Source organism: Camelina sativa, chromosome 15 (assembly GCF_030686135.1).
Source record: "Camelina sativa cultivar CO46 ecotype springtype chromosome 15, ASM3068613v1".
NCBI classification, from domain to species: Eukaryota; Viridiplantae; Streptophyta; class Magnoliopsida; order Brassicales; family Brassicaceae; genus Camelina; species Camelina sativa.
In genome coordinates, this window is record NC_141894.1 from 29,760,173 (window position 1) to 29,785,226 (window position 25,054).

General features: G+C 35.4%; 4 protein-coding genes and 2 pseudogenes across 6 annotated transcripts; 3 read left to right on the forward strand and 3 right to left on the reverse strand.

Moving 5' to 3' along the window:
• The first annotated feature begins 588 nt into the window (after positions 1 to 588).
• Positions 589 to 2,513, forward strand: LOC104747705 (acireductone dioxygenase 1). The gene is made up of 6 exons (XM_010469388.3): positions 589 to 809; positions 909 to 1,118; positions 1,251 to 1,365; positions 1,454 to 1,578; positions 1,676 to 1,746; positions 2,209 to 2,513. Exons 1-6 carry the CDS (start codon positions 792 to 794, stop codon positions 2,270 to 2,272), a joined length of 603 nt encoding a protein of 200 aa, XP_010467690.1. The 5' UTR covers positions 589 to 791; the 3' UTR covers positions 2,273 to 2,513.
• A 2,309-nt stretch (positions 2,514 to 4,822) lies between these two features.
• On the forward strand, positions 4,823 to 7,732 carry LOC104747706 (UPF0496 protein At2g18630). 2 transcript variants are annotated; one of them, XM_010469389.3, is made up of 3 exons: positions 4,823 to 5,861; positions 6,134 to 7,356; positions 7,500 to 7,732. In XM_010469389.3, the coding sequence occupies exons 2-3, from the start codon at positions 6,176 to 6,178 to the stop codon at positions 7,516 to 7,518; spliced, it is 1,200 nt and encodes a 399-aa protein (XP_010467691.1). In that variant the 5' UTR covers positions 4,823 to 5,861; positions 6,134 to 6,175; the 3' UTR covers positions 7,519 to 7,732. The 2 variants fall into 2 exon arrangements, with proteins under 2 accessions (XP_010467691.1, XP_087345181.1); XM_087489055.1 differs by lacking the exon at positions 7,500 to 7,732 and having other exon boundaries at positions 5,722 to 5,861; positions 6,134 to 7,360.
• A 1,298-nt stretch (positions 7,733 to 9,030) lies between these two features.
• On the reverse strand, positions 9,031 to 10,607 carry LOC104747707 (geranylgeranyl pyrophosphate synthase 4). Its single transcript, XM_010469390.2, has one exon. It carries the CDS (start codon positions 10,370 to 10,372, stop codon positions 9,239 to 9,241), a length of 1,134 nt encoding a protein of 377 aa, XP_010467692.1. The 5' UTR covers positions 10,373 to 10,607; the 3' UTR covers positions 9,031 to 9,238.
• Positions 10,608 to 11,406: 799 nt separating this feature from the next.
• On the reverse strand, positions 11,407 to 12,978 carry LOC104747708 (putative RING-H2 finger protein ATL49 pseudogene; annotated as a pseudogene). The gene has a single exon (XR_015581758.1). The product of XR_015581758.1 is annotated as a putative RING-H2 finger protein ATL49 pseudogene (transcript).
• Positions 12,979 to 15,002: 2,024 nt separating this feature from the next.
• On the forward strand, positions 15,003 to 18,835 carry LOC147927328 (uncharacterized). The gene is made up of 7 exons (XM_087487407.1): positions 15,003 to 15,388; positions 15,481 to 16,210; positions 16,487 to 17,117; positions 17,193 to 17,436; positions 17,519 to 17,583; positions 17,719 to 18,311; positions 18,680 to 18,835. Exons 1-7 carry the CDS (start codon positions 15,003 to 15,005, stop codon positions 18,833 to 18,835), a joined length of 2,805 nt encoding a protein of 934 aa, XP_087343533.1.
• Positions 18,836 to 20,675: 1,840 nt separating this feature from the next.
• Positions 20,676 to 23,075, reverse strand: LOC147927329 (uncharacterized; annotated as a pseudogene).
• Positions 23,076 to 25,054: the final 1,979 nt, after the last annotated feature.

Below are 25,054 nucleotides of genomic sequence, written 5' to 3' on the forward strand. Positions count from 1 at the left end.
TCTCTATTGGTATTTTTCTAATTTAGTTTTCTTTTTACTTAATTAGAAAATTTGCAAATTTTACTAAATTAATTATGCAGTTTTCTTTTTTTTGGGTGCCTAATCAAAGCTTTAAGAACAAGAACAAAATTCTTTATAATGGGTAGTTGAGAGTTGAGACTAGAGTCTTTTTTTTTTTTTTTTGTAGGAAGACTAGAGTCTTTTTAGTAATTGGAAAATGTTTATATAGTCACTAAATTAAAACTACTATACTTAAACAAAAGAGGATGATAAAAGCAAGTTTGAAAAACAACTAGTTGTCCATGCATGTGCTAATTTAGCCAATTTTGTCGACAACTTGGTTGCAATTTCTTGCCACCATTGTTAAAATAACAAAGAAATGAGAAAAGTGGAGCCGGTGGATAAGAGAAGAGGGGAAAGTGATGAACAAGTTGAGTTAAGAATAATGCATTTTTCTTGTTTTTGCATTATATTCTTGTATAATAATGCACCTTGTATTTAAAACAAGTGCAATTTGCACCCCAAACAAAAAAAAGTATTGAAAATGTGCAAATAAAGTAAATAGAAGTCATGAGACTTCGTGACGTCATCTCATCTTCGTCATCTCCATGAAGCTTCGTAGCGTCATTTTCATCTCGATTAAGGTGCCCTGAGAAGTGAAAGAGTGGTTTTGTGTTTTTTTACATTACCTTTTTTGCACACAGAAAAAATTGACAGCGGTTTCATTTCTTATCTATATAAATGAGTGCACTCTTTCTTCTTTCTTGAAAACAAAAGAGCAATAATTAACCATGGGTGAAGCCGTTAAGGTAATAGACACTCTTCCTATTTTGATGTGTTTTTGCTTAGCATGATCAGATTGATGTTTTCTAGTTTCACATTGTGTACATGTGTGTGTGTGTGCTTAGGATCAAAGAGAAGAAGTGATTCAAGCTTGGTACTTGGATGATAATTACGATGAGGGTCAGAAACTTCCTCACCACAAGGATCCTAAGGAGTTTGTTACTTTGGACAAACTTGCAGAGCTTGGAGTACTTAGCTGGAGACTTGACGCTGATAACTATGAAAACGATGAGAAGCTGAAAAAGATCCGTGAATCTCGTGGTTACTCCTACATGGTTTGTGACCTTTTTATTTGAAGGCTTTTTATATCTTCCTATGTTTTTATTTTTCTAAGATGTTTATTTTTGATTTGCAAACATTTTTTTTGTGTTCACGTCTTGGTTTGATGGGAGAAACATGTTTTTCAGGACATTTGTGAGGTATGCCCTGGAAAGCTTCCAAACTATGAAGCAAAAGTAAAGATGTTTTTTGAAGAACATTTACACATTGACGAAGAGATCCGTTACTGCCTCGCAGGAAGTGGTAGGTACTTTTATTTTATTGGCTGCTTTACTTGAATCAATCCAATATAGTCCTCATGTTTTTTTCTTTTATTGGGAAAAAATTAAAGGATACTTTGATGTGAGGGATCTCAATGATGTTTGGATTAGAGTATGGGTAAAGAAGGGAGGTATGATAGTGTTTCCTGCTGGAATATATCATCGCTTCACCGTGGACACAGGCAACTACATGAAGGTTCAATCTTATAAGCTTCATATCTAGTTGTATTAATTAATTCACCATATGTTTATGGTTGCTTAACTATAAAATTTGGAATTCTCTTGCTGAACAGGCAATGCGGCTTTTCGTGGGTGGACCAGTGTGGACTCCTTATAATCGCCCACACGACCATCTTCCTGCGAGGTACAACACCAATGTCTTGCTCTCCCATATATAATGCAGTGCCGTGCTTACTTAATAAAAAATGGGGCAATAGCCCTAGGCCACATCCTCGATCATATTTTTTTTAGGCCACATTTGACAAATATATTTATAGATTTATTCAGTTAATTTCAATGTTTAAGTGTTTTTAACTACAAATTTGAACTTTATCATCATAATAATTATTCTTTTTGTTATCATCTTTTATAATTCTTAGTATTTGATTCAAAAACTCTATAAATTTTTAGTTTAACATAAATTTTAGGTGATATATTGTTAGTTAAGTTTTCTAAAATTTTACATTACAAAATTTCGCCCCAAGCCTCTAGAATCATTGGCACGGCACTGATATAATGTCTCAACAAAATTAGCTTACTCTACAGTTGTGTATTCAAGCAAAGAGGCGAAAACAACTGTTTATGTATTGAAACGGCTATTTTACAGGAAAGCGTATATGGATACATTCGTTAAGGTGCTTGGAGACCGTACCATAGACGCTTCAGCATAGAGGGACTCTGAGGCATCAGATTTTTATAAGCTAAAACATATATATATGTTGAGATGTTGTCTTCATGCTTTATTATGTTTACCACTGAAACTGAAGAGTGAAGACACTTTGGTTTCGTGCGTCTTTGACATTATTGCTGTGTTGTAATGTTACATGGCGTGTGAAGTTGTAACTTACCCTCTTTATGTCTGTAATTCTGTTCAGTAATATTTGGAGAAATGTTTTTTTTTTTTGGTTATAAGGAAAATGGAAATGTTAGTGTAAACTCAAAAATTAGAAAAAAAAAAAAAACAAAAGTTAACTTATTATCTAATTTTGCAAATACATAAAAGACCTTATTCGAAATGTCAATGTTGTTTTACAATGGTTTATTAAGTATCTATATTATATAAATGTTGAAAATAATTGCTTTAAAAACTATGATTTAAAACACCTAATTACAATAAGTCATCTCATTTAATTTTTCGGCTGAAAAGCCAATTTTATCTTTCATGTTTAACCAAAATATATACTTATGTCCCATTGGTTGATATCATTTTGGATGTGACAATATCGTTGGAAGAATTAGGGAAACCCGTAGGAAAAGATATGATCGGCACCGACATATATCCAAAACTTATGGGTCTTGAAAAATCTAAAGAGTTGGTAGAGAAGTTGTTAAGAGATGCTCAAAAACAGCTTCAAGGATTTAATTCGAGTAAAGTTAAGATTCAAGGATTTAATTCGAGTAAAGTTAAACCTTTATTAGCTTTGGCTAATTACATCGATCGCCAAAAGACAGAACTACGTAGTTCTAATTATAAAGTTAAAGCCATTTTGGCTTTTGCTGGTTATAAAGATTGATGTCATAATTTGTGTTGAACTGGTTAAAGATTAGATTTTATGTGTTAGATCCTGAATTGAATGCAAGACGTGATGTGTGTGTTGTGACTTGTGTGACTTGTATGATTTCTACATTGGATATTTCTGGATCGTGTTTGATTAATTAAGAATATCTTCTTCTTTCTTTTTTTTTGGGTGGTCCAAAGTCACATAATGGTATCTGAATCGTGTGTCGTATTGGATAGTTGTTGGTATTCAATTACTCAAATAAAGTTTAGACAGTGATGTTTTCATTAAGATATATAGTATTTTCTTATGTTTAAAGAGAGGAAAACGTGAGAGGATATATATTTGACATCATAGAAATAAAATTCATCAAGAATTCAACAATTTATAACCACTTACTTAGTTGTCAATCCATGATTATTAAGAATGATTCTTAACAAATCATTGAAACATTTTGAAATATTCAATACAAGATCCCCTATATATTATTTTATAAAGTTGGAATATTTTTTTTGGTATTATGTCGTTCATAGGAACGACTTGAATATTTCTCAAAAAGTGGTTTTTTTTTTTGTATAGGAAATCAACTTCTTTACTCACTAATTTTTTTCTTAGAGGCAATAATAGAGAATTCGTAAAATTGAACTTTAATCTGATTTATGTGTTATTTGGTATGAATGTTTAAATTTCGAAGTTTTTTTCAATCTTTTTTTACTCTTACCTTTTGGTATTTTACTAGCTAGACAAATGAATCATCTTACTGGTTTTTTTTTTTTTTTGTCAAAACCCTTTACTTCATTCAATCAAAAAGTAAAGTTGTTACAAGTGCAGAAAAGGAGCAAGAGCCAAAGTTTGAAACAAAACAAGAATAATACAAGAGGCATTCCCCAATGCCAAGAGATGAAAAAAAGAAAACATCAATTGTAGGATCCAAGAGAGCTATGAACCAAGAGCTTGGAAGTCTAATGGCACATGTGAGATCAAGCTACAATGACAGGCTATCCTCGAGAGCTTCAAAGGACAGTTGAGTGGTCACGGTCATCTGACTCTGTGACGTTGAAAAAGGAGTCAAAGCATCGATATCCACCAGGGTGATAACCCGCAGTAATAGGTCAGCGAAGATTCCGGGAACTATGGTTATGTAGTCGGTTAAGGGTTGCTTTGATTCCCAAAGCATAAGGGTTGGATCACTTCGGGAAAACGCAATAGATACTATTTGGTATGGGATCCTTATGAAGGGGGTTGCTAGGAGAAGATGCTTGGAATCATCAGGTGACCAGCTTAACTGGTATTCGTCATTGAACATAAGGCGTTCAAGATCAATAATACCACTTTTGCTAGAGCAGATCAAAGAACAGAGACCAATAATCCGTATATATTGATAACCAAACCTCAAAAACCTAAAGATAGCTAAAGCCAGATTCCAAGTAAGATATATGTCTAACCAAAGCAGCACTATTGTTACCTTACTCCAATGGAGTCTTCGACCATTGAGCAGAGGTAAGCGACACAGGGCTTGACGATGGTTAGACATGGACGATGAAGAGGTGGACTTGGGCTTGCTAATTACACCAACTTGAGAAGAATAAGTGGGCTTGGATCGTTTTTGCACTAATGGGCTTAATTTGGGACCTAGGTCCACTAGGGAAAACCCTAGGTTCCCAAGAAGAAGCCGCAAAGGATGGTGGTACTGACGGCCGCCCGTGGTTTGTGGAGAGGTCTGCGATGCAGGGGAATTCTCCAAAGAGTGATAGATTAGCGGGAACCTGCAATGGCCGTGGCAAGATTCGTCATTGGTGACTAGGTCCACTGGGGAAAATCCTAGTTGTTGAACCGATTGTTGAGATAGAAAGAAGCAAAGACGGCTGTCCAAAGATGGCGGAGAAAGCAACTCCGGTGAGTGAGAGGTCGGTAGAAGCAGCCGGTGGTCTCGGTATGAGTTGACGAAGAAATCTAGGTCCACTGGGGAAAATCCTAGTTTCATAAGAGATTGCCAAAGTAAGAGGTGGTTAATTATGTTCCCTGAGATTTGCGAAGAGATACTCTTCTGTAAGTGATAGATCAATGGGAGGATACGGTGGTTTTGGTGTAGATCGGAGATAAATTTTATTGGGTTTTGAAAAGAGTTAAAAAAGGGAAACAAATGGGGAAGAAGCTTAAAAAAGATTGGACTAAAGAGAACAAAAAATTGTCGAGCAGGAGAGAGGACGAGTAGATCCCGACGCCGGTGAAAGTCTCCTCGATAGTCGTGTCTGGGAGCGTTTTTTTCGTTCACCACCATCTTACTGGTTAAGTTTACTCTTTTATTCTAGTTTCAACCCCTCGACGACTAAATTAATTATTTTGTCTTTTGTTCAGACAAGAAAAAAAACTTTTTCTTTTCTCTTCTTCTTTACTTCGTTTTTTTTTTAATTTAGTTTCCTGGTTCTTTCTTTCAATGTCTTCCTTGTGCCATTGATGAGTCCGTCAACACCAAATCGAGAGTAGTGCAAGACTTTTCTCACACTGTTGTTCACAAAACCGCGTGAGAAATGTTCTTCCTTCTCAGATCTTAAATAAATCCGTAATTTTTCCCGCATTTTCTCTCTCTCTTTCTCTTTCTCTTCTAAGCTTCTCCAAGCGTACAAGCTACTTCTTCTTCTTCTTCCATAAACTCAAAAGTAAAACAAAACCCTAAAACCAAAAACACTCTTCAAACTCTATAAAAATACAAACTTTTTTTCAGGTCTTGTCTTCAAGAGAGTTCAATTGCAATTTCCAGGTACTACTTACTAATTCATGATCTTGAATTTTTTTTTTTGTTTTTTTTTTTGTTTAGTACTTTACTTACTTAAACTCTTGCCCTTTAAGTTTCCTCATCTCAATGTCGGTTACAAAATTTTAGATTGCTCCGTAAGTTTCGGTTAAAGTTTGTTGCTTTAATCTATAAAATCCAATACCCATTTCGATTCACTTCTCTGTTTCTGTTGTGTTCTTCCAAAAGCTCAAATAGGTTCGGATTTCTCTAATTTCTACTTCTTACTGTCTGATTAGGTTCACAAATTTTAAGCAATTTCGTAGATAAGAAAAGAGAGAATGATGGGAGGGAAAGGTAGCAAGAACAAAAAAGATATTGAATTTGGTTCACCGTCTACACCTGTACAGATCAAGATGAACTCAGAGTACACTGAGCATTTAAGCTCTTACGAAAGAGCTTGTAGTGAAGATCCAAAGCTTGAGTCTTTCGACTCTGCGCTTCACGAACGAACTAACCGAGTCATCAACAAGCTTGCTTCAGGAGTAGAGATCAAGTCTTTGTCGTTTGATTCGCTTAAAGAAGTGACGCAATGCCTTTTGGATATGAATCAAGATGTGGTCAAAGTTATCTTACAGGACAAAGAGGATATATGGAACAATCAAGATTTGTTCTCTCTTGTGAATATGTATTTCGACAGCACTTTAAAGACTATGGACTTCTGCTCTGAGCTTGAGCATTGTCTTAACCGTGCGAGGAGGAGCCAAGTTGTTATTCAGTTTGCTGTTAAGCAGTTTGAGGAAGAGGCTGAGGTACATGTTAATGGGGATAACGAGAACAAGAAGTATGAGAAGACACTTGATGAGCTTAAGAGGTTTAAAGATTTGGGTGAGCCGTTTACCAAAAAGTTCTTTGAGCTTTTCGATTTGGTATACAAGAAACAGGTTTTGATGCTTGATGAGCTTCACAAGCTAAAGAAAAAACTCGACAGGAGACTTGGGAATATCAAGTCATGGCGAAGAGTATCGAACATGGTGTTTGTGACTGCGTTTGTTTCTGTGCTTATCTTCTCTGTGGTAGCAGCCGCTGTGGCTGCACCACCTGTTGTGGCAGCTATAGCTGGTGCATTGGCTGTTCCGGTAGGGTCTCTTGGGAAATGGTGTAACACTCTGTGGACGAAATATGAGAAAGTGGTTAAAGGGCAGAAGGAGATCATTACATCGATTAGAATTGGGACTTTCATATCGGTTAAGGAGATGGATAATATAAGTGTTCTTGTGCGTAAAGTGGAAGTAGAGATTGAATCTTTGTTGAAGAAAGCTGAGTTTGCTGTTACGGAGGAGAAAGTGGTGAGGATTGCGATAGATGAGATCAAGAAGAAGCTTGATGTGTTTACTGACACTATTGAAGAACTTGGGAAACATGCGGATAAGTATTGTAGCGATGTGACAAAGGCAAGAACTGTGATTCTACAGAGGATTATCCGATACCCGACTGGTACAACTACTGAAGAAGCTACCTGGTAAGATCTTTAAAGCTAGCTTGATAACTCGAAAACTTTAACTTATGCATTATGTTTTGCGTTAGAACTCTAGAGAACAAAACTGTGAGTGTTCTTTAGGATTCATCATTATGATTTTATGAATGGTTGGGATTGATGGTCAGGACGGAGATGTTGTCGTGAGAAGGCGGATTCGGAGTCGTGTTTGGCTTTGAAGATTGTTGGTTTGTTTTCTTTAGCACAAGTAATATGAAAAGCTAAAGGATATCTTAATGTTATTAGTTTCCTTGAGGTAACTTTTGCTCAATACATTAATTAAAGAGATGCTTGTAAGATTGGTTTATGCCATTTATTTTGGCTTCCTTTTAAGATATTAATCAATCTTGTATGTTTATAATTGCATGTCTCTGTGTTTTTAGTCAAGGCTTAGATAATTGCTAAGCTGTCGTTAACGAATCAATAGTATTATTAATTTTAAAATTAAGACGTGAAGAGTTAGTTGATGAGACGAGGGAGGGATGTCTCTTACAACTTACAATGACATTTCTATGATCTCTTTTATTTAACATGAAACATGTTTATTCCGTCTTAAGGAAACATGTAAAGTATAAGCATCAAAACGGATTTTAAAAGTCAATTGACTCGTGAGTCGATGTTGATAGTTGGGTCTTAATCAAACGGTTGACTGATTTAATCAAAAGACTAGTCACCCACCTCTCACATGGTTTAGTTTTATTGGAGTACATGGAAGGTAGTTGTTTAGGACTTATTTCGACTTCAACCAATAATGAGTTTATATTGACACACTTTCTCTATAGAAAATGTCTCTCATTTGTCTTCTAAACTAGTAAGTAGTAACTACACTACCCTCTTTTTTGTTACCATCTTTTTAACTCTTTCTCCATGCTCTTCATTTTTCTCTTTCCATTAAGTGTGCTATCATGCAAATCACCCTTATTTCTATTGGACTACATGAAAGGTAGTTGTTTCGGACATATTCTGACTTCAACAAGTATTGAGATTTAATTAAGGGTGACTCATACAACTTCAAGTCTTCAACAAATACTAGATATGTGATATGCCAAACGCAAATATCGAAGATTGACTAGTTTCATACTTCCTCCGTTTCATAAAATTTCTGTTAAAAACAATTGTTTCATAAATATAGATGTTTGTATATCCAATGTAAGATTTGATAAACAAAACAATTAACATATACTGTAATTATAAAATAAATATATAATTTATACAAAGTTTCTTAATATGTGCGAATAACTTTTTAACTAAACATCTATTTTTATGAAATGGAGAGAGTATAAAATTTTCGACAAAACGATTCTAATTTAAGTAGAAACTCAAATTACATTTGATATGGCAGATGTTAAAGCACATAGTACAAATGTTATTCAATATACATCATGATATAAATATTTATTATACTACAATCTAATTTTTTTACTTTTCATATAATGTTATGAAATAATACAATATGTTACCAAAAAAACAATAGTAGAATATTATACTAATTATTCAGATGAATTGTCATTTTATTGCTCAATATAAGAACTATATTCAATATGAATATAACATTGATTTACTGTTTGGTAATATACCTTTCCATTAAGTCATTTCAATTGCTTCAACCAGACCACATTATGTCATTGACCCACATTATTGCTATAAATCCATAACCCCTGATCAGGTAATCAGACATTTATTTTATTTTTACCAATTGTTTCACTATCACCCATTCTAAAAAAAATTTTGGTCACCGTTACTTTTTTTTTTGGTTACCAATTGTTTCACTATCACCCATTCATATTTCACCGTTACTTTTTTTTTTTGATTACATTGTCACATCTCCACGTTAGTTGCTTAGCAATACAGCAAACACACAACATTGTCAGTTGTTTCTGTTGGCAATGAAGTTGGTAAGAGCAATCAAAGGTTTCACTTTGTCCGAATCAAACCCTTGAAGATGTTCTCTCGCATCTCTCTTCAACTTCTTCACAAACTCCTTCGATTTCTCTAGACCAATCACTTTCGGATACGTCAGCTTACCGGCGATCTGATCTTTTCCGGCGGTTTTTCCTAATTCCTCCGACGACTTAGTCTCATCCAAAATATCATCAACCACCTGAAACAACAATCCAATACACCTCGCAAAGCTTCTCACTTTCTCAATCTCTTCCTCTGAACCACCACCAATAACCGCTCCGATAACCGCCGACGCTTCGAGCAACGAACCGGTTTTATGAACGTGAATAAACTCAAGATCCTCTAAACCAACGTCGTTTTGATCCAACCCTTCACTGCTCAAATCCTTAGCTTGTCCCGCCACGAGTCCTTTCGTTCCAATAGACTTAGCCAATTCTTTAACGGCCCTAACCATTTTCTTGGATGACACGTCAGCTTCGGTCAAATGCTCGAAAGCTAGGGCTAAAAGTGCGCCGCCGGAGAGGATGGCCACGCTTTCTCCGAATACTTTGTGTGTAGTTGGTTTACCTCGTCGGAGATCGTCATTGTCCATACAAGGAAGATCATCTTTGATGAGTGACATTGTGTGAATCATCTCAACCGCACAAGCCGCTTGAATCGCTAAACGCTCTTCCCCGCCCACTAGCTCGCAAGCCGCGAGGCATAGTATTGGTCTGACGCGTTTCCCGCCGGCGAGAACCGCGTAACGCATTGCGTTATGGATGTTGAGTGGCTCGATGAGTGGAATGGCTTCGTCTAATGCTCTGTTTATTGACTCTGCTTTGCTGATCATGTACGTTCTGAAATCGAAATCAAAACCGAAAGAGTCTTCTTCTTTGTTTTCCAGTTGGATTGATGAATCAAGAAACTCACGGACGTCTTTTCTGGCAAAAACAGTGGCGGCTGCCGGAGACTTGATCGGGAGGTGGAGGAGACGGATCAGCCACCGCGTTTTCGCGGGGCTCAGCCATGGTTTTAGAGTTGTAAACACGAAGTGTAGAGATAAAAAGAAGAGTAAAAGATAAAGAAGAATGGTTTGAGCTTCCATTTTGATCAACATAAAGATGATTGATTGATCTTTGATTCTTCTTCTTTATAACACAAAGTCTTATATTTTTTATTTTCTTGGAGTTTTAGACGTAAGGTCAACGACAAGGCACGTCGTGGGATAGTTGTTTATAAGATTGTTACTATTTGGAGCATGGTTTGGATCCAAACCGTTTAAACTGAGGTTTGTATTAGAGACTTTGGAGTGAATTAATCGATAAGAACCGGGAACAGAGAAATCAAAACCGTAATTTGCATGAGGCTGATGGTATCTATCTTCATTGCAAATGGAAGTGGAGAGAAACATGACAACCTAATCCCTAGTTTTCATCAACATTTCACGTTTTGGTTTTTGTTTCATGTGGTGGTTTTTAATTTATTTATTTATCGTTTTCTCATGCACGATCGACGCATGGTTTCGTAACATTGAACCTGGTTTTTTTATAACGTTTTGGATGCAACTTGCAAGCCTCTTTGTGGAATCTGGTCAGTGTGTCCATATTGATATTGTTTCCATAACAAAACATCGACTGTCTCAAGATTACATAACCGGAGTCAAGGATTTTTTGGATTTTGCCTTTGGTAACATTAAGGCAGAGATGGTGAGATGTCCGTGTCGACGTTGCTGCCTTGTCAAGTATAAGTTTAGAGTTGACATTGAAGGTGATTTGATGTGGTATGGTTTTCTAAGCACATACACAAATTGGTATCTACACGGTGAAGAGTTTGATCGCCAAAAATTAGTTCAGATCACCAACTCTTAAATAAAGCTTGCTAGTTCCTTTGAAGCTTTTCTTGAATCTTGGAGAGACATTCAATTCCAAGCAAGTATATGACTGTTTTATTATAAGATTAATTAACAGTCCTAAGAGTTGTTTAGGTTTACAAGTTCATTGCTTTTATAGGAATATAAGAATGGTGGGAACATAAAGCTTGCTACTTCTATTCAAGTTCTTATTGAATCTTGCAAAGTGAATGTCTTATATACGAAAGTAAAAGTATGTGTTTTCAATATCAAAACACTTTTATGTAGATATAATTATGGAATGATGTCATGAACCACACCTTCACAATTATTTCGTTGAGTCAATGGAAAATGTCATAATCTACGTAAGACAAATCTAGTAATATCTTACTAGACATGCCCATAATTTAAAGAAGACTCTGGTAAAATGTTTGCATACCCACCAATTTTTTTCAATGTGCCTAGGTATCTTAATTCATCTCCCACTATTACTTTCTGTCTAATGAAAACACAAAATTTCAAACACAATTGAAAAGGAAGATCAAAAATTAACAAGCAAAACCTAAACATGGGATGTAGAAGGATGAACAGCCTTGTTTTGTCTCCCTGCAAGCCAAAGCATGGTCCTCCTTGCAAAAGATGGCGTTTTTGTCTCCAAAGATTCCGAATTTTCGCTCTTTTGATTCTCTTCATCGATCTCAAGAGGAATCAGTTTGTTTGGAAATCGGACTGAAGAGGAAGACACCGAAGAACAATCCTGATCTCTAGCACTAGTACCCATTTGCTTCTCGTTTTTACTCCTTAGCCAAATTTTCGACAAAGAAAAGCTCTCTCTTTCCACAACACTCTTCTCAATTCCCTTAACCGTTGGATCAAAACCGCATTCGGACATAACCGCCCTGTGGCCGGGCAAGCGACTGTCTTTCCCCGATAGTTTCTTGATGGAAACGTGAACCTTAAGTGTAGCTTCTTGGTCCATAATATACTCATATGAGCCCATTGACAAACACCTCCTCCCATCTAAATTGCTATTACCACTTATCCTATTGTTGTTGTTATTGTTATTGTTACTTCCTTCACCAACATGATCTATGTTCCTAAACTTCCCTAGCTTAACTTCTAAAGGAACAACCTTTCTATCCAAACAAACCCATTCACTATCCGGTTCGCATGATTTACGACCCGACCTAACCCGGTTCGACCCAAAAGAAATGTTCCCATCAAAACCCAAATGAGAATTAGACTCAAGAACAGGAACCATATCTGTCGAGCTTTGTTCACTCTCAAGAACAAGTAAATACGAGGAGCTTGGGTTGTGATGAGATGAGAAACCAGGGAGGAGGTTAGATCTACACAAGGGACAAGTCGAGTGAGAGAGAAGCCACGTATCGATACAGCCAACATGAAAAGCATGGCTGCATTTAGGCAAGAGTCTAAGTTTGTCCTCTGTTTCGAACTCACAGAGACAAACAGGACAATCAAAAGGAGAGATTTTGAGACCCATGATGGATTTGTATTGAAAGACAGGTAACGTGTCGATTAAGGACTGGTCAACGCCAGAGTCGTGGAGGCTAAAGAGTTGCTGAAGTTGGCCTTGAAGAGCTGTAACGTTGTCTAAGTAATCTTCTCTGTTTTGTGTTGATGGTGTGAGGAGGAACTTGACAAGGATGTGGACAAGACCAGAGATGAAGAAGATGATCGAGAGGATTATGATTATTAGGAGAATGTTTGGAGTGATCTTGCTGTTTAAATCGAAGCTATTCATGTTTGATTTGAGAGGTAAGAGTGGTGGTGGTGATGAGGGAGAGATGATGCTATTCATGTTTTCTTGAGATTTAGAAAAAAAAAAAAAAAAAAACAGAGTTATTAATGCATGCTCTGTTTTTCTTTTGAGATTTTGGTTTATTTTGAAATTGAAAGAAGAGAGGAAACAAAAATGTGAGCTCAATTTTTTTTTGAAATTTATGAGACAGAGTGATGATTAAGAGAATTACAGGTTGGACCATAGATGGTGACAGATGAGCAAATTTATTACATTTTTATGTATATTTTTTATTTCTTTCACAAAAGAAGAGAGGGTTTGAAATGATTTTTTAAAATTCTGAAATTAATGTGATTTGGATCTTAGTATTTAATTACCTAAAAAAATGCAAAGTCAACGAATCGTTTCTTTAAATAAAAAAGACTCATACAAAGATCACTTTCTTACATGAATAATAATATCTTATGCTTTTTATAACCAAACCTCGGGCTCCCATGTTAAAGCCAACCGGACAAACGATATAATTGTACAATCCATAAGAAAAAACATTTTTCTGACAATTTAAGCTGTAATGTATAACATTCTGAGTTTGAATTCAAAATATCATTAAAATTCCAAACCACTAGACTAAGAAGGCTCCAGGCTATGTATGTTATTTAACTAAATACTTTAAACTGATTAGTGATGCAATGCGTCTAATACATTAAGATTGCTAAACGAGATCAACTATATTATTTGCGCATGTTATTATTGCCTTTGTCAATACTGATCGTAGGAAATGGCAGTTGCCGGTTTGACGTCCTTACAAAATCGTTTCTGTACGTTTTAGTTTGGACTACTCATGGCTCATGCGTGTTAAATAAACTATAAAAACGTTTACGTGACGAACGAATACTTTTCAATGCTCAAAAATCAAATATAAACCACTCGACTACATATATAAATGACAAAATGGATGATGATTTGTTTCGTGTTTTTGAAGAAGATTTGCGACTCAGTCTAACATGGTACAAGTTCTCTGATTGTCATATCAACTTCGTTTGGCCATTTTTTTTTGTGTGGAAACAACTATATTTGACCTTCAAAATATGGGTATCTTTTATTATAGATAGACATTTTAGTATAGTTTTGGAACCAACTGGGCAAGCCGTTGATTTAAGCGGCAAAAAACTTCATGTGCTAGGTTTTGCGCTTGTCTACGCAGCTCTTGCTTTTGTAGGTGTTGGTGTTGTTTTTCTTGATAAAGGGCCTCTTTGTAAGTGTTGTTTTCGCTTGGATTTTGATCTTTGAAGGGCTACGTTGCAAGGAAGTCGAAGTTATTCGACCTTCGATTTGGTCTATGTTGGTTCCATATATAGTATATACTAAATTTATTTAGAACAAAAGTGTACTGTAATACCTAAATACCTAATGGTAGCTTAAAAAAGAGTGTACTAGAAAAGTCATACAAAAATAATTTAATAGGTATGAGCTAAGTTGATTTTCAAATTAAATATACGAAGAGTATTACATTAAAAAGTAGCATGGAACATAATTTGTTATTAAAAAAAAAAAAAACTAGGCAGTAAACAAACATTCTATGTTGAGAAAAGAGAAACACGAGGGAGATGAAACAGGAAGCCGACATGGAAAATGGTTTTATGAGTTGTTAACTCGAGGCAAAAAATCTGGTTTGTGCATTTTTTTTTTTTAATTTATTATATGCTTAGTAGAACATATACACCTAATTAAAAGATTGTGTACTATCAAAGTTAATTTGCCACAAAAAAAAAATAAGTTAACACTACAAGAAATATGGGCATTAATAATAGCAGAAAAGCATAGCGCAGTTTTCGCAAGTGTTATCGTTGATAGAATTTTTAAAATGAAGCTCTATGATGGCGCTTTTAAAACGTTAAACATAAAAACATGTAAGCGCGAACTAAAAATCAGTATTTCCGCCAAAAACTTAGTAAAATTTTAGTAAAAGTGATTATTTTCCCTCTCCACCCGCGAGACTTAAAAAAATTTTAGTTAAAACTTAGAATGAAAAAATAATATTTTAGTCTCACTACATCGAGACAAAACAAAATAAATCAGACATGCACAAATTAACATTTAGGCAGTGTAGTAGTAGATCACCTTGTAAGTAAGGGAATGGATGAGGCTTACAAGATACAGAAAGAGTGGTATCATCATGGAGAAGTGGTTTCAGTAGACATCAATGTTAGTCAGTGGAATGAAGAGGTTTTAGGGTTATACAAAGCTGCTGAATACTTAGATGAAGAGTTAGCTTCTCAGGGTCAATTAGTGGATGATGCTGAGGGTGAGGCCGATGACAAGAAAGAGGACGAGTTCCTTGCAAAACTAGCAGATGCTGAAACTCCTTTATACCCTACTTGTGCAAATCATAGCAAATTATCAGCCATTGTTCCACTGTATAGAATCAAGACACAAAATGACTGGTCAGACAAAAGCTTCAACTATCTTCTAGGGACTTTGCCAGACATGTTACCGGAGGAGAATGTTCTACATACATCAATGTATGAAGTGAAGAAGTGAAGAAGTTTCTCAAGTCTTTTGATATGGGTTATCAGAAGATTCATGCTTGTGTTAATGACTGTTGTCTATTCAGGAAGAAGTTGAAGAAGCTTGACAATTGTCCTAAGTGCAAGGCGTCGAGATGGAAGGTAAACATGCACACTGGTCAGATAAAGAAAGGTGTCCCCCAGAAAGTTTTAAGGTACTTTCCAATTATACCGCGCCTGAAGAGGATGTATAGGTCTAAGCAACTTGATCAGATGAATACCAATGCTGCTGAACCAAGGAAAATCCGTCTGGGACTTTTGACTGATGGATTTAACCCTTTCAACATGAAGAACAACAGATACAGTAGTTGGCCAGTTTTGCTAGTGAATTATAATATGGCTCCTGACCTATGTATGAAGAAGGAGAACATCATGCTTAGCTTGTTGATTCCTGGGCCACAGCAACCTGGTAATAGCATTGATGTTTACTTAGAACCTCTAATAGAGGATCTAAACTATTTGTTGAGTAAAGGAGAGATAGCTTATGATGCTTTCAGTAAGAGCACTTTCACACTAAAAGCAATGTTCTTATGGACTATCAATGATTTCCATGCATATGGAAATCTTGCTGGATGCAAAGTTAAAGGTAAGATGGGTTGTCCTTTATGTGCAAAAGACAATGACAATATGTGGTTGAGTAATAGTAGGAAACATGTCTATATGTGCCATCGAAAAGGTCTATCACCAACACACAGTTATCGGGGGAAAAAGACTTGGTTTGACGGAAAAGTTGAACATGGGAGGAAGGGCAGGATATTAACTGGTCATAATATCTCTGTCCTCTTAAAAAATTTCAAAAATAATTTTGGGAACAAGAAAGAGAGTGGGAAGAAGAGAAAGCAGACTGCTGCTACTAAGTCATTCTCGTCTGATGAGTTTGATGACACTGAGTCTGAGGAAGAGGAAAAAGACGAGGAGGATTTATCCAGATGGAAGAAAAGGTCTATATTTTTCAAGTTGTCTTATTGGGAGGAATGTTTCTGTTTTCTCTTATTATGTAGTTTTCATAACTAATCAATATATCATTAACTTGTATTTACTTTAATTGTGTAGGACCTCCCAGTAAGACATAATTTAGATGTGATGCATGTGGAGAGAAATGTGGCTGCAAGCATTGTGGTGACATTGTTGCACTGTGGGAAATCAAAGGATGGCCTAAAGACTCGCAAAGATCTCCAACTTCTAGGCATTAGAAAGGATTTGCATCCTAAAGAAAGAGGTAAACGTATCTACCTTCCAGCTGCTCCTTGGTCTCTATCAAAGGCAGAAAAGAAAGTATTTTGTAAGCGGCTGTATGACTTCAAAGGTCCGGATGGATATTGTTCTAATATATCCAATTGCATATCATTAGATGAGTGCAAGGTAATGGGTCTTAAATCACATGATTACCATGTCTTGATGCAACAATTACTACCTGTTGCACTTAGAGGTTTACTGCCTAAAGGTCCAAGGATTGCAATTTCACGTCTCTGCTCATTTTTCAACTATCTTTGCCAAAGAGTTGTTGATATTGAGAAGATCACAGCATTGGAAAATGAAATTATAGAAACACTGTGTATGTTAAAGAGATTCTTTCCTCCAAGCTTCTTTGATATAATGGTGCACTTATGTGTTCATCTAGGCAGAAAAACCAGATTAGGTGGACCTGTCCATTTCAGATGGATGTATCCATTTGAGAGGTATGGTTTCTATTTTATCCTCTTTACGCTAACTGTATTGATATAGTTTTAGCTTCTGATTTATTGTTTATTGGTTGCAGATACAGAGGGTTGCATAGCTGAGTCGTATCTCGCAGAAGAATGCATGGAATTCTGCAGTGTGTTTTTAAAAAAAACCACTAGTGTAGAAGAAAAAGCAGATATGAATACTGAGTATGAGAACAGTTCTATTCTAGAGGGGCGTCCTATCTCCGCTAGTATATCTGTTACTTTAAGTGACATGGAGAAGAAAATAGTCCATCTTGTTGTCATTCAGAATATAGCTCTGGTGGAGCCTTATGTGGAGTATGATGCTATCTGATTTCACATAATACTAAATTGTCATTGTATCTTCTACCTGTCTTACTTTCTTTTTCTGTTATTATAGCATGCACCTACAATACCTACAAGACTCAAACATAAGATGCAGACGTGATGCAAGTGTTTTATGGAGTACGCACACACAGAATTTTGCTACTTGGTTAAAAAAACAGGCAAGGTTTATCTTATAAATAAACTTTCATATATTAACTCGTTAAGACATTCAATATGCTAACTCGTTGTCTTTTGTTTTGTATATACCTCTAGATTCTGATGATCATGACCATATACTCAAATGGTTGGCGTATTGTCCTACCACTAGTGCTAGAACTTACACTGGTTATATAGTGAATGGGCTGAGGTTTCACACAAATTCTGTTGATAGGCTAAGCCAGAATAGTGGAGTGTTTTATGAAACAACAACCATGTGTCGATCTAGTGCCAAGGACACTTCCCAAGTAGCTGATTGGGTATCATACTATGGGAGAGTCACTGATATTATTCTCCTTGACTACAACGTTTTTTATGTTCCACTTTTCAAATGTCAATGGGCAGTTAGAGGTAATGGAGTGAAAATAGAAGATGGCTTCACACTAGTTAACTTGAAGCAGAGTCAAACATCTTTTGCAAGGGATCCATATATACTAGCATCTCAAGCAAAGCAAGTATTTTATTCAAGAGAAGATGATTCTTCCAGTTGGTATGTTGTCATGAGAGGTCCTTCCAGAATATACAATGAGGAAGCTGTAAACGATGGACTTCCAGAAGTTGGACCATTGCCATCCACTATTGATATGGTTATTGAAGACGTACATGAGGATGAGTCTCAGAATGCTTGGAGTGATTGTGAAGGAATATATGTTTGTTGTCTTTTGAATTTTAGTTAGTAGGCTGTCGAATATGTCTACTTGAATTATATATTGATATGTTAAGACTTGCTTCACTCTCTTGAATCACTGACTGATCAATACATTAACTTACTGATGGACATGAGTACAAAAGGAAAAAACTATTTATTTTTACATTGACATATTTGCTTGCTGGCCAGCCACTATATCGCTCAATTGGAGTTTGAATATAGTGAACACATGATGTGAAATGTCTAACATATGTTATAGGGATAAGATATGTTCAGATTGATGTAAAAGATAAATGAGTTTGGGGAACAGCAAACATGCTGAAATGCAATTATTTTCTTTAGGGTTGTAGCAGTTATGTATCCTAACAGGTGCATAACTTAGCTCCCGAGTGCAGGTGTACTCGCAGGGGTCGCACGGTTCATTTGCCATATGATTTCCGAGTTATAGCTCTCGAGCTTAACTCTAAAGATCTCTCTAGTAATAGTTGTGCTTCCCATCATGTGCGAGTGGGAGATGATGGTTGAAAGTCGGTTTGCGCCCATGATTTATCAGCATACCGAACCGGTTTAGTTAACCGGTCATTTAGTGATATGCACAATGCATGAAGAATTTTATCAATCTTTGCAATCAAACGACTTACAACCTAGTGGTTCAGTATCTTTTTTTGTTCAATGAAACATAAAATTACGAGAGGTCAACTATTATAGCAATCTGAGAAAGGACAAGCTTCAAACAATGGGATAATTAACTAACAAACGATACAAAATGTATGAAGGGGTGGTGTATAAGCATATATATAGTTAACAATTTCGAATCATGTTTATAAACAATCTAGATACAAGGAGAGAGAACAAACACGAACTCGTTTGATTCTAAAATGTCTACATTCAAAAATTGGATCACTTGGATATATATTTTCTTACAACACACACAAAGCCCATGAAGCCCAACATATTTGTTGACTTGTTCCTTCTTCTCCTCATGTGCCGTTGACCCTCTTGTCTTCTTTTTGCTCATCTTCTTCCTTTAGCTTCTTCCTCTGTACTTCATCTCACTTGAAGCTTTTTTTTCTTTGTTGAAGTTAATTATCAAGAATTAAAGTCTTAACAATCAAATATGTTATTAGGTGGATCAGCTTGACCAGATTAGGTACTATGGTGGTGGCGACGAAAGTTACGTCCTTCCTGCACCTTCACAAACACAAATAAGAGATTAGTTATATTATGGTATAAAGATTTATTTTTTTGGTGTTATAAATATTTTAAAATCATTCAAAGTTTACCAATAAAATCTAATAGAATCACATGGAATCAAATTCATTTTCCTTTTTTTAATAGAATAACTCTAAAACACAATCAAATCTCCTAAAATATTTCAGAATTCTAAAATATTAAAATCCTACCAAATCCTAAGAACTAGATTAGGACCCGTGCTAGAGCACGGGTTGAAATTCCATTTATTTATATTGTAATTTTTATTTAAAATATATTTTATGTAATTGTTTTTAAAAATTGTTGTGAATAAAACATTATGCAATAAAATCATATGCTAAATATGATGACTTAAATTATTTTTTGAGATTTTGTTGCTAGTATAATCGGCGGAAGAGTGAATAATTTTTGAGATTTTGTTGCCTATAAATGGTTAATTAAATATTCTTTCGAGATTTTATTTTATTCTTTCGAATATCCTTTTTTAGAGGATCTGAAATCGAGATTTAACTAATAGTTACAATCCATGTAACATATAACCTATCAAATAATTAATCTTATAATTCATATTATATAGTTTACAAAAAATGTTGTGTACTTCCGTTTTATTATATAGGGGATATCAGGTTTAATACCTCCTCTTAAATTTTTTATGCGTAGCAGTTATGGTTTTTGATCGTATTATAAGGTTACGGTTTAAAAACGACGCGGTTATAATTAATGTTAAATTTTGGTTATGCATACTTAGCATGTTATAATTTTCCACAACGTTAATTAATAATTATAAAGTGTTATAGTTGTAAATGACTTGTATAATTATTAAACTATAATAATAAAGTTGTAAAATTGCAAACAAAAATCATGGATATTACTATTTTATTTGTAGGTTGTGTATATGATCATCTAAGTCTTTGGTAGGTTTGTTGTATATCACTTCCTAAGCATTTACGTATGAATTACAAATCTGTTCTACTACATGGTGGTCGTCAACAAAAACAAACTAACGGTTTTTAAAGAAACTTTAGATGATAATCAGTGCCGGCCCGACATTCACGAGTACCCTACGCAAAAGTACAAAAAATGTGCCCTTTTCACATATTACAAAAAAAAAACGTTTACAAATTCCAAAAACAGTCGAATAACCATAAAGGAGTTAAACAATACACTCTAAATCACGAAATTTGGCTCTACTTATACTTTTGTTTGCAAAATCATTCATCAATGTCACATAATCAAGCTTTTCAACCATAGACGTCTCAATTGATAGTAAAGCCAACCCATTCAATCTCTCTTGTGACATGGTAGACCGCAAATAGTTTTTTATCAACTTCAACTTTGAGAAACTTCTTTCCGCTGTGGCAACTGATACTGGAATGGTCAACAATATGCTATAAGCAATTTCTGTGTTTGGATAGCAGCCTTGCATTCTCTTCAAAAAATCAAGCACTTCAATAGGTTTCTGAACTTCCTTTGGTATTACTTCTCGTAGAACCTGTAGTTCAAGAAGCAGTTCCTCACCAACTATGTCAGAAACCATATCATTCCTTAGAGCAGCCTCTAGGTTCACACATGATGTCTTCAAAGTATCATCATTTGACAATTTTAGTTTTTTTAAGTCAAATAGAAATTCAAAAGTTTGTTCATACCTTTGGAATTATTCAAACCTTGACTCAAGAGAAACTAGAGCTTGATCAATAAGTATGTTGAAGTAGTCAATTCTGAATCTCTCCTCTGGCGTTAATATTACTTTTTCACTAACTACTTCTCTGTCCTCATCATAGTGCTTCTTTTTTCTAATGATACGCTTTTTCTTTACGGGAAATGTAGCTTCAATCTCCATTTCTGCTGCAATTTGTGTAGCTTTAGACTTTGCTTCCTCAAAACCTGTCTCTCTGTATTTCTTAAAATATGACACAAGTCCTTTCAATTGGTGAATTGCCGCATCAATATCCATATTTTCTGACTGCAAGCTCTTGCTTACTTTATTAACAACAGAGAGAAGGTCATACCAAATAACCATACCAAATAAGAACTCGAAACCTCCAATTCCATGTGTTTCACTTAGTGCAAGAGATTCAGCATCACTTCGTGTTCCCGGATCATCAGTACTTTCAGTCAAGGTAAGTAAAGCTTCTCTGATTTCTGGGGCTTGAAACCGTATTGCTTTGACACTTTCAACATGACTTTCCCACCGTGTTTGAGACAAAGATTTAAGAGTTAGTCCTCCAACCACCTCTATCAATATATCCCACCAATTTGTTGAAGAGGCAAACAAATTATATATTCTTTGAACAATTCCAAAGAAAGACACAGCCTTTGCAGAAGAAGATGCTATATCACACAACACAAGATTAAGACTGTGGCAACCACATGGTGTAAAGAAGGCTCTTGGATTAACTTCTAACAACCTCTTCTAAACTTCTTTATTCTTTTCCTTCATATTAGCTCCATTATCATATCCCTGCCCTCTAACATCATCAATATCTAACTCTAGTTCAACCAATGCATCTTGGAGAGAAAACAGCCCTTCTCCTGATTTATCTTTGACAATGAGAAATGTCAAAAAGAATTCCTCAATCTTAGTTGATGTTGTAGAGACATCCACACATCGGATAATCAAAGTCATTTGTTCTTTGTGACTAATATCCGGAGTACAATCTAAAATAATGGGGAAATACTTTGACTCATGAATCTTCTTGATGATCATAACTTTGATTTCCATAGCAAGCATTGTAATTAACTCATTCTGAATCCTGTGGCTAAGGTAATGCAAATAGATTTCCTTCCTTTCAACTTTTCTAATATGCTCCCTCATCACTACATCAAATTCTGCAATCATCTCAATAAGACCCAAAAAAATTTCCATTATTTGCTTCACCAAGCTTATCACTATCCCCACGAAATGCCAAATTTCTCTGAACTAATGTTTTCACCACTGCAAATATCCTCAATAATACCTCTCTCCAATGGCTTCTCTCTCTTCTTAGTTCTTCTTGAACATGCTTATCAATTGTCTGATTTTTTGTAACCTCACCTCCAAATCTGTCCAGCGTGTCATACACATAACATGATCGTGAGAAACTTTATGTTGTTTTAGTCTTTTAGAAAAATTTCTCCAATCATTGTACCCCGTACTTGCCAAGTTACCACCACTGTCTTCATGTCTAAACAACTTGCAGCAAAAACAAAAAGGTTTATTCAAAGCTTTTGAGTATATGAACCATCTTCTATCATGTTTCTCTCCATTGACTATTTCTCTTGTGTAGAACGCTTGAGAAAAATGCCTACCAATACTATCTTTAGGGTACCGATAACCACTTGAAAACCTTGTCGCAGGACCATTTTTAACCAACAAATCTCTCAATCTTTGATCAATGTTTCTCCAATTCCCAGGATCATAAATATCAGAAATATCCTCTTGCTCCTCACTTTGATTTCCAGTCTCATCTAGATGACATTGATCAGAATTATTGACATCTTCATGATGCTCTTCTTCCTTATCTCTGTTAGAACTTTCACCAGATTTCTCAACTTTCTTTACATACTTGAACATAGAACCTGCTATAGACTTGATGTATGCTTGTTGTTTCGCCTTCTTTTTTCTTTTATCATGTCCTGTTGGTTGACTCTTTATGATTCCAGATGGCTTCTTCTTTTTTACTCATGATGGTGGCATCTTTCTACGAACTGAAACAAACAAGCAAAGGATTTATAAACAGAAACACACAATCAGGGCACACAATGACACAAACCAACAATTACAATTTAAAAAAGGTCAAAAGCTATAAACTAAGTCTAAGAAAAATGAGGAAGTAAAGAAAACAAAGAAGAGTATTATAAAATTAAAATAATTCCAAACAAGTCACAATTAGAAACAAGTCACAACTGAAACAAACATGAAAGAAGAGAAGAGTATTTCTAAATTCTAACCAAACGAAAAACAAATCCATTGCTCTGCATAATTGCTTTGATCCTTTGACATATTTTAACAGAAAACAGAAAACCAAAGCAAATTAAGAATATTGCAATTGATTTTCTGATTTCAGTTTAGAATTTTACTAAATACTAATCATCAAATTTGCAGAACATTCTTTTTACTAATTCAACAAAGGAAAACAACACATTGGAAGGCAAAACGAATAACAAACCTCAAAAAAACTATGACTTGAACAATTGAACTTAAAAGAAAACCAAATTCGCTCACATATGTGCAGAGAGAAGCCGTAACGTCGTCCGATTTTTTTTTTTTGTGCTCTAGTGTTTTATAAAGATTTAGGTTTTCTATAGAAAGCCACAATTTTAAAGGCCTTTTACATATCCAACAAGAAAAAATGCCTTTTACATGTAACTAAAAAAAAACTTATACATATCCTACACAAGAAAACAGGCCTTTTATGTATATATTGTTTAGGAAATTTCTATGTAAAAAGGCCTTCAAAAATTAGAGGCCCGAATCGCTTGTTTTACTTGCTTCCCCAGCGGAACGGGCCTGATGATAATCACTAACGGTTTTGTTAACAAAAAAAGAAAAAAATAACCACTAAAGGTTTATCATTTTCTCATCGCTGGACAACTAGACATCCAACATTGACCATGGCCATGGGTATGACCGTATGGGTTAATCATTTATCTTCGTTTTATGAACTAGTCAGATGTATCCGATTTAGCCAACCTTTTTATGTGTTGAGTAAGTGTAAGTCAATAAGAGACCTATTCTTCTGGTTAGAATGTGTCAAAGTTGCGTCTTGTCCTATATATTTTTTTGTTTCTGTTTCAGTTTTCTTTGTATTTTTATAAACCGCATTAGAGCTAATGAGAATCAGATCATTATGATGCAATTTGCAAGTCTTTGAAACTAGTAACTTACAATTGGTATCAGAGCTTGCGAGACAAAGTGATCTAAGAGAGAAAAGAGAAAAAGACAGAGAAAATGAGCGACGACAAAAACACTCACAAAAATTCCTTATTTTGATGGTCATTACGATCATTGGAGTGAGCTGATGGAGAATCTCTTGCGTGTTAAGGGATTGTGGAGTATGGTAGAAGAAGGTTACAGTGAGCTACCAGAGGGAATCGAAGCGACTGCAGCGCAGCAGAAGCAGGTTGAGGAGCTCAAGATGAAGGATCATCAAGTGAAGCATTACCTGTTCCTGCAAAACTTGTGTATGGTCACATCCACACTGTGATTCGACCAAAGTGCTATCTGCTGTTCGAATTCTCGGCTACCAGTGTCCTATTGCCCAACATCCAGTTGTGGTTGCAAGGATAGTCAACATGCCTACAAACAAGAAGCTGTCAAGGCGACTTGACTGATCATCAAAGTGCTTAAGGATGCGAAGCACTGTTAGCAGGTAAGTGATTCCCATAACTCAGTATATTGTTGTGATACATATGTCTGTTTTTGACTTAGTTGATCACTCAAGCTGGGGGAGAATGATTCAGGTTTTCCTTTTTGTTCAACGCCTAATGATAAGGAGTTCTGTACTTATGGGGGAAAATTCTTGAAGCTACTTGGTTTAGCGGGAGAATCAT

Coding starts and splice junctions, on each gene's coding strand:
- LOC104747705 (XM_010469388.3), top strand. Junction 1,119..1,250: donor CTCGTGGTTACTCCTACATG/GTTTGTGACCTT, acceptor CATGTTTTTCAG/GACATTTGTGAGGTATGCCC. Junction 1,366..1,453: donor TTACTGCCTCGCAGGAAGTG/GTAGGTACTTTT, acceptor AAAAAATTAAAG/GATACTTTGATGTGAGGGAT.
- LOC104747706 (XM_010469389.3), top strand. CDS start 6,176: ATGATGGGAGGGAAAGGTAGCAAGAACAAAAAAGATATTGAATTTGGT.
- LOC104747707 (XM_010469390.2), bottom strand. CDS start 10,372: ATGTTGATCAAAATGGAAGCTCAAACCATTCTTCTTTATCTTTTACTC.
- LOC147927328 (XM_087487407.1), top strand. CDS start 15,003: ATGGATGAGGCTTACAAGATACAGAAAGAGTGGTATCATCATGGAGAA. Junction 17,118..17,192: donor GTATCCATTTGAGAGGTATG/GTTTCTATTTTA, acceptor TATTGGTTGCAG/ATACAGAGGGTTGCATAGCT. Junction 17,584..17,718: donor TGATGCAAGTGTTTTATGGA/GTACGCACACAC, acceptor ATATACCTCTAG/ATTCTGATGATCATGACCAT.